This window comes from Euleptes europaea, chromosome 7 (assembly GCF_029931775.1).
Source record: "Euleptes europaea isolate rEulEur1 chromosome 7, rEulEur1.hap1, whole genome shotgun sequence".
In the NCBI taxonomy this organism is placed as follows: domain Eukaryota; kingdom Metazoa; phylum Chordata; class Lepidosauria; order Squamata; family Sphaerodactylidae; genus Euleptes; species Euleptes europaea.
In genome coordinates, this window is record NC_079318.1 from 12,007,327 (window position 1) to 12,019,368 (window position 12,042).

Here is a 12,042-nt window from a genome sequence, read left to right on the forward strand (position 1 = left end):
ATGTTTACTCTGCTGATTTCTTGTAATTGGTTATGATAATCGGCAATGTTCTTCAACCCCCTATCAGACCATGCATGACACACCACCGACTGCATGAGTATGCATACAACCCCCCGCCCAATAATAAGTAACTTGAAGAAGGCCTGGCGCATGATCCAGAATTAATATTGTGTATGAATCAGATAATTTCATTTAATTTAATTATTTTACTTGAAATCTATTTCATAATTCTTCAAATAAAAATACATGATATAAATTAGAGGAAACAGGAGCAGAGGAGAACCATATCTTGCAGTCCTTGGATGGAGGGCAACTGTGATGAATAGGCAAAAACTGCTGCTGATTCAATGGTAATTTTAGAATTTTACCCCACTGCAATTAAGACTTGAATAACCTGATCAATTTAATACTTAATGTATGAAATTTATACTGACCTAGTTAGCCCAATCACGTCAGATCTCAGAAGATAAGCAGGGTTGGCTCTGGTTAGTATTTGGATGGGAGACCACCAAGGAAACCCAAGGTCACTAGGTAAAGGCAGGCAATGGCAAACCACATCTGAACATCTCTTGCCTTGATTTTCAGAAATGCTATTAAAAGTATAACCTCCCCCACATTCTCACAAAAGACTTGGGATCTTTTGTAATATTTTTTAATCTTTCTGCATCTTTAAAATAAAATTTAACTACAGTACAGCAAGAGGCCTGTGTCTTGCTTGATATTTTGTGCAATTTATGAAGTCTTAAGGCCAAATTATTTTAACAGAACTTAAAAGGCACTTCCTGGGCCCAGGATTGCTGGCTTGAAATTGAATGCAAATATGTTTAATGCAAAAGTAAGACATTTTCACCTATGGTCATGTGTGCCCCAATCTAGCAGGTGTACCTTTCTGGACCCAATCTCATGTATGTCACAGTACACTGCAAAGGAGAGAGAAAAACTCCATATCCACCTCCCAAAAGTACAGATGCAGTAATGCTGCATGTCTGACTGCTATTTTAACAGCACTGATCATGTGGCTGGGGTTGGTTGGGTATGGTAAGTTCTTTCATATGAACAGATGATCAGTGTTAAAAGATCTAACAATACAGGCCATCTACTTGATGGAGGAGCTCCTAGCACATAATAGTGCACAGCTTTCTGCCTTACATGAGCCTCTTAAGTCTGCAGCCAAAGCCTTTGAAAATGTGAGTATGTGTTTGTAAAAAAATGAGGAGGCAATAAACAATAATACTGGGGAACAATTCTTCTTTCAATGCAAGAAACTCTTGTGTATCAAGGTTTATTATTGAACCAGGAAAAATGGAATCTACTGTGTGAAAGAATTCAGAACATGTAACAAAGGGCTATGAATATAGAAGCTACCAAGCATAGTAGTTTCTTTATTATTTCAGCATTATTGAGAAATAAGATACACAAATCATATGTAAGTTATCTACCATACTGAAATAAAATACTACTAGCTGTCATACATGTTACAATATAAAACATTTTACACTCTGTGGAATCATACCATGAGGATATTTTGCAGGCCAGGAATTTTAATTGAAAATATATCCACTAAAACTGTGATATATTTCATATTGCATACCAGGTATGTATAAGCAAATATTGCACACTAAAAATAGGGAAGGAAATCAATAAATACATTTTATTTCAACTCCTGCAAAATCTTCCACCTTGGTATCTTTTCCTCAAAGTATGACATATTTGTACATTGTTGTAGATATAAACATGAGTTAAATGCACATTCCTCTTTTCTATGGCTTTCTAATGGAGAAAAAGACTGTTTTAATGCTAAATATAATGTGAACCAATCACCTTAATTTGGTTGATTTGTATATCCAAGGAAGACGATGGTGTTTCCAAGGTATCCAGTTCTTTTTCTTTTTCAGTGATCCAGATGGACAAAGCTTCAAATTTTTTGCCAAAATGATCCCACTTGTTTTTCACCATTTCCATGGTTTTAATACTAAAATCAACCATATTTAGTAGAAAAAATAAACAGTCCGTTACTGTTTAACTGTGCCCGTCTTCTTTCATAAATAATTTAAAGCAAATGCTCCCATAATTACCCATAAATATTGTATCATTTTACAAACTTATTTTTCAATGTCTGTTTCCAAATTTACCAGAATTTTGTTACAGCATTTTATGGTCCTGTTCTTATATTACTCCAGCACTACTGAAGTTGATTGGTAACTTTATCAGCTAATGTTGTTGCGTCATTTACCAAAGGGGCAATGCTGGTAGAGAAAGTAGCCTTATCCCACATGCGGTCTGAGGACTCTTCCATAATTGGAGCAAGATGGGGGGAAAACCAGACTGCAGCAGCACAGCACATTAATAATTTTAATTCCAAACAATGTTAACCATTTTAAATTTAACATTGCAGATACAGTGCTGGGCCATTAAATTCAAATCAATTTTTTGTCAATGAACTCAGGGACTTCCTCTCCACATGTATGTGATGGCTGACCATGAAACCAGGACAAAATGTAGAGGAACCATCAAGAGGTACAATATAACTATGTTAGCACTGTGGGTAGACCCAATCTTATTTATTTCAGATGAAAGAAAGGGCAGTGTGCTGAAGTTCCAGGTACACTGATTAAAGCTGTCCTAATCTGTTCCCTGTAATTCAAGCAAGGGCTTCACATATTCCATTTATGTACAGAACTGCAGCACACCCAGTACTATCTTAGGTACAAGCAGGAGACAGGCCTCTGTACCTGGTTAACACAAACTACTTTACATCCAAATTTAAATCTATTCAAAATATGCACTGAAACAGGAGAATGGCTATTTTTAAAAACTGATTTTAAAAGTCATTGGTAGAAGACACTGGAAGATGAGAACTTTTCTACATCTGGTAAAGAAAAAAAGGCTGTTAAATAATGTATATAATAGAAATCATAGGCATCCAACAAAACTATAATATATCCTATTATATTATCAGAGAGAACAGTTCGTAAAGAATAAAACCACCAACAAGAAAAAAAAATACTTTTTTCAGGATTAATATTAAGCGCAAAATGGTCCTATCAAAGCATAATTCTTCTCCAACTCTGTTAAAATGTAACCACATATGGGGTAAGCAACACTGGAAAATGTTATGCATCTTCTAAGAAAAAGGTATATGTATATAATGAAAATCCAAGCAATGACGAGGACAATCCTTATTCCACAGAATGTTTTTAATCACTGTGTGAAGTTTTTTTTTTTTTTAATAAAGGGAAGTATGATCCAGGGGACAGAGAACTGAACTGAGACAGAGGAGAACCTGGGTTAACTGTCTGCACAGGTATGAAGTCAATTATTTGCCTTGAGCAAGTTTCAGCCTCAGGTTCTTATCTGTAAAAAGGAATATTAATGACATACCTCATAGAAGTGTTGAAAAGCTAAACCTTTCTTTAAAGTTACTTTATACACCACAGTAGCACCTTAAAGACTAACCAAATTTCTGGCAGGGTATGAGCTTTCTGAAGAAGTGAGCTGTGGCTCACGAAAGCTCATACCCTGCCACAAATTTTGATAGTCTTTAAGGTGCAACTGGACTCTTGCTCTTTTCTACCACTAGTGACAGACTAACACAGCTACCCATCGTGATTTATACACTACAGTCCATTTCACACAGTTAAGTTTGGTCTGCATGTGATAGCAACAATGCATGAATCTAGAAAGTGTCTCATGATCCAGACTCTACCTAGAAACAGACACCACGCTTGTGGACGTTTCCTAGGGTTGCTACACTTTCAGTGCAATGTGATTGGGCCCAAGAAGCAACAGCTGTATTCATCAAGGTTCTAGACTGTAAAGGTCATTCTCTACATGAATATACTAGGAAATAACATACTACGGAGATTGAACCGCTAGAATCGAGTCCAGTAGCACCTTAGAGGCCAAGAACTTTAGGTCGAGTGAAAGTTCCCTTTGTCAGATATAAGTTGGAATGGAGATTTCTGAGTCCTTATATCCCAGTCAGAAGGTGGAAGGGGTGTTGCAAAGAAGGAACTCAGGATGTAGAGGTACAATGTGCATTGTAAACAGCTTGATTAGAGATGAGGGGAAATTACTGGGGGTAGAAAATTAGTATCTGTCATGAGATAAGAAGCCTATGTCGCTATTCAGAACAAGGCTTGTGACTATTATTAATTCTAGATTTGATCCCAACAAAGAAGCATGGAAATAGATAATGTCTGAGGATCTTTGCTAGCAATAATAAAATATAAACCATGACACAATGCAGGCCTTCTGAAAATAGTACAAGTTTGTTAAGAATCCTCCAATCAAAATTCTGCTAAAATACCTAATTTACATATTATTTCTAAAAGCTATTCCAATATTCTTATTTGATTGCCTGTTGAGAATAGTATGTCCACAATGTAGGACCCTCATATGGGTGATTTTATCCATGGATGATGCTTATGGAAATCACTACTTACAAACTGGCCCCTGAAATTTGTACTAGTATCCCTGATCCAATAACATCACTTAATGAATATCATTCAAATTCATGTCATTGGGAGTAGACTTTATCAAAGCTCGTCTTCCAAAATAAATTTTCTGAGGGAAAAATTCAGTTCTAGTCTGCAAAATGTGAGAAATATTTTGCCCCAGATTTGTATACATCTTCCTACATTTGTAATAAACTATACACTTTAAAATTTTAAATAGCAGCAACAAGTAAACTGAAATGGGATATAATTCCAATGAGAAAAGGCACATTTTGATCTTTTGTCATGAAAAATACTTCACAGAGAAGACTGAGATATTTTTCTAAAGGCTCTAGGCACTTGAGGGACATGGCAGTTTTAATTTATCTGAGAATGAGTGGGATCATCTACTGTGTATTAGTAAGGCCTTAGTTATCTGTTGTTAATAGTACTCAGCTGCGTTGAAGTTAATGGGTTTAAATACATATAACTGGATTAGGATTGCAGTCTAACATGGCAATTCTGAGGACACTTACATGGAAGTAAACCCTACTTAAATAAATGAAAATTTACTTCCAAGTGTAAAGAGTGCTGGATGGTCACTATTTTCTAGATTCGTGGGCTTTAATTGTTGGATTCCCATCACTACCATAACCACCACCATACCATCTATATAATATGGTAACTTCTGTTTCATCAATTTTCCATAACAAAATAGAGTTTACAAAGTTTTTGACTAAACAATGCATTTTGATAGGACAACAAAAGGTGTCATCAGGGATGAAATACTATGACTTTTAAAGAACATACTCTTCTTCAAGGGTAGCTTCCACTGTTTTAACTTGTTCCTGGATAGACTTGGCTTGTTGCTGAAGGTTTTGCTTGCTCTTTGCACCAAGCTGTATAGCAAAAGACTTCTGGACGAGATTCTCAGCTTCCATCGCCATAGCTACTGTCTGCTTAGAAAGCTCCTGTAAAAGTGTGCAGTTATGAAAAAAAATCCTTGACTGAAAATTATACTTACTTTATAAAAATGTAAAAATAGATCTCAAAAAGCTTTACAAATATAATGCTTCAAGTATCTTTAATCAATTTCCCTCCATACATGTCAAGGCATTGATTATAACACATTGATGATCTTAAATATTTAAGACATGATTTAGCCCTTCTACGAGTGCCGCATCCACATATGGAAGATTCTCATAGCCTAAGTGCATTCCTGTTTCCTCCCTTCCTCTCCCCTCAGTGCATACACATGACGCAAGACAAGCACAAGCAGAGTGATAAGTCTTTTTGGAAATGGGAGCACTGTGGATACCTTCTATAAGTAATTTATACTAAGAAGAGAGGGCCAGGATGTGAAGATGCAAAGTTCATTACCTTTCCTACCCTCTGTAAGGACCCGATGCATTTCTGCATATACCAATAGGGAAGAAAGAAAAATAGCACTCCGTTGAACTCACTGGAATTCTCCATGCTTGAATATCAAGCTCCTAAGAGCCTGTATTGTATTGTTGTTTTATTTATTTATTTTGAAAATTAGTACCACTATTTTGCCCAAGGCAAAAATAAGGAAAAAATAAAACACATTAAAATGTCTATCAGAAACCCAAAATAGAACATCAAAGAAACTAACTGTAGCTCAAACATATTTTAGAATGGTTCCAGTATTTCATAACACACATACTTTTGTTTTTTCCAGTTCTGATGACAAACTCTCTAAGCTGCTAAAGTTTAAGATGCGTTCTAGTGCACAGCTTGCTTGACTAAGATACTTTACGACACTTTCTTTGTCCCTTTCGAACTGTTCCCATGTGCTTACAGTGATCTATATGAAAGGGAAAAAAAGATCAGTTAAAGAAAAACAGCATGATTGATAATTACTGAAAAGCACTGATCAGGGACCAAAATCAACAAAGCAGTGTCTGTTATGGATGTTGTTGGCTTGTGGGCGATCATGTTAGGGCTTGTGAGAATATTCAGAGAGTTAATAGAAATTAATGAAGGGTTTTTTTTAGTAGATACAGAAATTTTAAAGATACCAGTGGGAACTTACACCCATCCCTTCTTGCAGTTTTCTGCCCCCACCTCCTCCTTTTCCCAACATCTCCTCCTCCTCCTCTTGTCCTTCTGTCTTTCCCCTTTGTCTTTCTTTCTTCCTCCTCTTGTCATTCCAGCTTTCTCCTCCTTCCCACCCACCAACTTACCTTCTATCTGCCCCCCAATTTTCAGCAACATCTATTATTTCATTTATACCCCGCCTTTCTCCACAATGAGAACCGACAGGAGCTTACATCATTCTCCTCTCCATTTTATCTTCACATCAACGTGTGAGGTAGGTTAGGCTGAGAGCGTTTAACTGGTCCCAGATCACCCAGTCAGCTTCCACAGCAGAGTCAGAATTCAAACCTGGGCCTCCCAGATCCTAGTCTGAAATTCTAACCACTACGCCATACCAGCTCTTGTGAACTGGCTGTGTTGAACAGTAGCAAGCAGCCCAGCCTGGGTGAGTCATGCAAGTCTGGTGGTCACAAGTTGCCAGATGGATGCTCCAAGCCTGGCCCTGATGAGTTCTCCCTGAAAGGCTAAATCAGCCATGGAAAAGGCCCTGCCCTCTTCCCCTGACTTTTACTGATAGAAATCAAAGTCTGAATGCTAGCAATAGTGTTAGCTTGTCTAACAATGGCTAATTAGGGCATTTGTTTCTTAAAGCTACAGGTGCTGCTTTAATCCCTTGTGGTTTTTTAACTCCCCCCCCCCAGGTTTTTTTTAAGACTTCAGATTTCTCTGCAAACCTGAGGCTTTCGTCAGGTCTACAGAAAGATCTGTCTTGTCTGTCCATGGCCCGAATCTCTGGATTTAAGTATCCACAGATGGGGTCATGATGAGAATTATATAAGTTGACAAAGATATGATATGTGACTCAGTATGCCATAAGAAATTAAGCTTTCACTTTGTGGCCTCTTGATTCCCCCAAACTGAATGAAGCATGGAAGATTCTCAATCTCTGCTTTTCCATAATTTAATACAACCCAACATCTTTCCTTCATGTTCACATTCCCCACTAGATGATTGAGAGCTGCTTTATCATGACATCTCTCCAGAATGCTGCACTAAGTGTTTGGATACTGGAAACATGTCAACAGGGTCAATTATGTGGTTTCTTCCCATCTGATCACTGAATATGATGATCAAGTGGGAAGGAATTATGCAACTGCCCTCATCTATGTAGCTCTTGTATTTAAAAATTACTTCATGAATGCTACAAGTCACCACAGGGAAAATGCTACCATGTTACCAGTAGTAAACAGGAATAGGACTGTTGACTAAAAAAAATGTGGCTGGCAAATAAGAGTAATCAGGATATATTAACTACGTATTAGGGACAAACTAAATGTAGAAATCATTTTACACATGAGAGACTGAAGGTTTTCTGCTTCTCTATAATTATATAAGAACACTGACCTGCAGTTGATCACCACCTTTATCCATCGACTGCTGCATGTTTTGTAACGTGCTCTCCAACTTCCATAAATCTTCTTGCACAGTGGGAGACAGACCACCTTCAATCTGTAGCTGCTTACCTCGGGCAATTTGCTGCTGTACATCTTGCCTCTTTGCCTGGAGCCTCTTTGTCTTTTGCTAGAAACAAATATTAAAAAGTACTGAAGTACATGTAGATATACATATATACAACTGTATTTGTAAAAAGTGAGTATTAATATGTGGCACTTCAAAGGCTCTCAGTACTTCCCCACAGACCAGCCTCTCTTTATGTTCCAATAGGGGCAACCCTCATTTGTAACACAGAGATATCTACAGCTCTGCAACAACAATTAAAGAAGTCTCAGCCATACTGGTAGAATAAGCATACCAATTTTTCCCTGTGCAGTTTATGAAACAGCCCTTGAAAACACATTGCTGCTTTCAGGATTGGAAATACCCCTCCCCCCCCCAAACAAAAAAAAGGGAGAGGAAAGGAGACCTCATAGTGCTTTGGTGTACACATTTTTATCCAAATAAACAGCTTGGAATCACAAATAGCGTAAAAAATTATTGTTACATAAGTATAATTTCTGAAAATCAAGCATCTTTCAGGACTGATATAAAAGAAGGCTACTGAGATCTACACGATCAGCACTGCTTAGCATTACCTAACATCAATCTCAAAGTTTACATAAACTGCATTTGCAGTTAAGATTAAAGTTATGTGTAGAAAAATGTCCTACCAAATGATGTCGAAGAAGTTGCTGAGCTTGTTGCAAACTTTCTGTATCTAAGATTTTCCCAGCCTCTTCCTGAACTTCTTTCGAGTTTGTGATTAATTCTTCCAAGTTGTCTTTCACTTCTTCTGTGTACTGGACACAATCGCTGATAGCAGCCAATGTCTTCTCAGTCTATGTTTAGGCACAATATTAAGACTCTCTGAAACTGTTCAGTTCCAAGTAATCAATGCACTTAAAAATTTAAATCAATCCCTGCATGAACTAGATTTATAACCTCAATCTATTATTTCTTCTTTTTTCATTGAACATCTAATGTTGTTACTGTTAGCCCTAAGATATTATCTATCTCCATTGAGCTGCCCTGTATGTCTTTCCAGCCACCTCAGAGTAATCCAGTATTCTAAACTAAGAATGACTGTGTTTCTCCCATTCTGTCTTTGAGTTCAACTTCCAGTTTAATGTGTAACTTTGTAAAATAAATTTCAGAACTGGTATATATGATAATTGATGTATGGAATATTTTATCACATGCACCATTGCATGTGATAAAAGATTGTAGGCGTACAGGTTCTCTCTCTTTTTTCCTTTTCCTTCTTTGCTCCTATGACCCATAGCAGTTATTTCTTAGAGGAAATAACAGTTATTTAGCAGTTATTTCTTAGAGGAAAATATGATGGAGAGATATTTGGCCATGGCCAGTGTTATATTTGGATCTCTATCCATCAGCAAAAAGGGGACTATTTTGTCTCTCGTTATGGGGGCAGCAATTCTCGCCAGTATGGGAGTAATCCATATATCTCGGTGGTGGTTAAAGAGGGGGCATTCCATCATCTTATGAGATAATGTGTCAATTTTCTTTGAATTGAATGAGCAAAGTCTGTCAAAATATGGTAGATTTCTATATCTTCCGTTTAATTCTACTGAGGGACAGGTTCTCTCTCTTTCTCTCTCTTTTTCTCTTATTTTCAAACTGAACTGGATGTATGATAACTGATGTATGGAATATTTTCTCTATGTTTTGTTCACTGGCATATGGAAAATAAGTAAAATAAAATATTTTTATTAAAAAAACTGATGCATGTGCAATTGTCTTCATTTTTCAGATTGTCTCTTTTTTCTTATGTTGCATATACACATTGATTAAATCAGTTCAAAAAGGAACCCTGATACAAGCAAAATGTTCTTATACTATACCTCTGACAACAAGGTTAAAAGCCTCTTGAAATCACTAGAAAGTCTAGCAAGTTCATCCCCTTGCTTTTTGACTTCCTCCTCAGATGAAATCTCAGACAGAGCTGAAAGCCTTGATTTTAACCAAGTGATAATTTCTCCTTGCTTGCAAGCTTCTTGTCTGATTTCCTGAAACAGAATCAATATAAAAATTAGAAATGCAAGCCAAACTATTTTGGACAGCAGTAATGAACTAACCAGTACATATGGATGAGTCACTACAGGATATTTCACGGGGTTACAGAGGTCCTACACAGAAAGCATTTTCATATACAATGAAACCCATCTGTAGACTGTAAAAGATGATGGTGACTTCTCAGTGTATGTACATATGATAAACAACCACAAATGGCTACAGCTTTTCAATGGGAGTTTACTCCATGCAGACACAATGAGAAATAGACATAGACATGCATTTTCACTCTAATACCTAATTTGGTAACATGTTAAATGGACTTTCATCTCAGTATCTGCCTCCCCATCTATAAACAGGGGGTTGTATCAGTCTATTGCACAGATGTTTTGAGGACAGAACAAAATAAAAGTTATGAAATGCTGTGTATATTTAAAGTCAAGTAATGCTACTTGACAACCTTCTTTACAAATTGCTATAAAAAGCCTTAATACTTTAAAACGAACAAAAAGTGGGTGGGGATTTCAACCCAGAACAGACCAGATAATCTAAATCTTTGCCTTTTCTAGGATGTTCAGTGCTTTGGTCAGGCACGTTGTAATTTAAACAAAAACACTGTATGGTGTGCATTGTACAGATTTAAACCATTGAGGAAGGACTCACAGCTCAAATGCATTTGGTTTGGTTTACATGTATTTTATGTTATTTATCATTGTACCTGGTCATAGCAAAGATGCTTGTAGGTTTGTGATATCCCCATGTATACAAGGGCAAATTGAGTAAAAAGGGTTTTTTTACACTAGGGAACGGTACCTATATATGTAACCAAGAATTGATTTATTTTGATGCACAGTTTTTAATATTTATAATTTGGTTAAAGTTTTTGTAATATACTTTTAGCTTTTTTTAACTGACTGTGATAATTCCCTATCTGAAGTTTTTATTTACTTAAAAATGATACATATTCCAACCTCTGATTACTGAAGAAATGCCTGCTTGTGCCATTGTGTCCCCCCCCCCCCATGTTGGCATTACCAATAGAAGACTTGCCAAGTACCAAATATCAATAGAATTGCAGCATTTGCTCCAAATCCAACAGCATCTCTCACGGCAACCTTGTTGATATCTCATCTTCCATTTATTATATTCAGTTTTTTGTGCCCCCCATTTTTGACTGTAGAAGCACTCAAGGACACAGGACTCTTTGTGGTGGAAGAAGCCAGTTTCTTGAACTGATGATGATAAGGGGATAGGGCAAATTTTGACAATTTCTTACAAATAGTGGGTTGCATCAATAGTGCTTCATTCAGAGAAAGCCACCTTCCGTGAACAGAAAACAACCACCATGAATGGAAGGTAGCACAGGGTCCAACCCAGTATCCAGCCCAGCTGAATTAATATTATTATTCTACATAAAAGTGAATAGTACACACAGTTTAAGGAAGTAATTATGGAGGGGGAAGTGACAAATTAATTTTCCTGATTCATATGCATATCCCTGTTTTTTAACCATGGATTCTTTTATTTACAATCCATTATTTAAAATTCTTATCTTATCTGCCTTTTGCAGGCTGAAATAGGCTAACAAATTGTGTCCCAAACCACCCTTTAAACTGTGCCTGAGCAAAGATTTTAATCAGATTGCCTTACATCCCAACTTTGGCCTTTTAAAAAACTTTAAACATATATTTTATAAGCATACTACAGACTGTCCACTGTGAAATCCTGCCAATATTGTCCCATTAGCCACATCTGCTTGGGCTATTAATCAAGGTCACTCTAATTGCTTTTCTCTGTGTAACATGCTTAGCAATCTGTCACTTATTTTCACAAGTTTCTGCTGTATTAAACTGTATTCCCTTCTCAAGAAGGCCACTTCGAGCCAGTAGCCACTCGTCTTGGTTTTGTCTTCCCAGGAAGTATCAATTTTGTTACATTTTGCTGTATGTATAAAACTTTGATTTTATTTGTATAGGTTATTTGCCCAGCTCAAACGGTTGTCTTCACTGTCCATTTC

At 36.8% G+C, this 12,042-nt stretch overlaps 1 protein-coding gene across 1 annotated transcript in view; it reads right to left on the reverse strand.

Annotated features, from left to right (window-relative positions):
- The window catches only part of SYNE1 (spectrin repeat containing nuclear envelope protein 1), a 437,649-nt gene that overhangs the window by 285,168 nt on the left and 140,439 nt on the right, over positions 1-12,042 (reverse strand). The window contains exons 26-31 of the mRNA XM_056853653.1: positions 9,857-10,021; positions 8,666-8,833; positions 7,902-8,078; positions 6,124-6,264; positions 5,247-5,407; positions 1,822-1,972 (exon numbers count right to left, since the gene is read on the reverse strand). Coding sequence (XP_056709631.1) covers positions 1,822-1,972; positions 5,247-5,407; positions 6,124-6,264; positions 7,902-8,078; positions 8,666-8,833; positions 9,857-10,021 — 963 coding nt within the window. The remainder of the gene's footprint in view (positions 1-1,821; positions 1,973-5,246; positions 5,408-6,123; positions 6,265-7,901; positions 8,079-8,665; positions 8,834-9,856; positions 10,022-12,042) is intronic.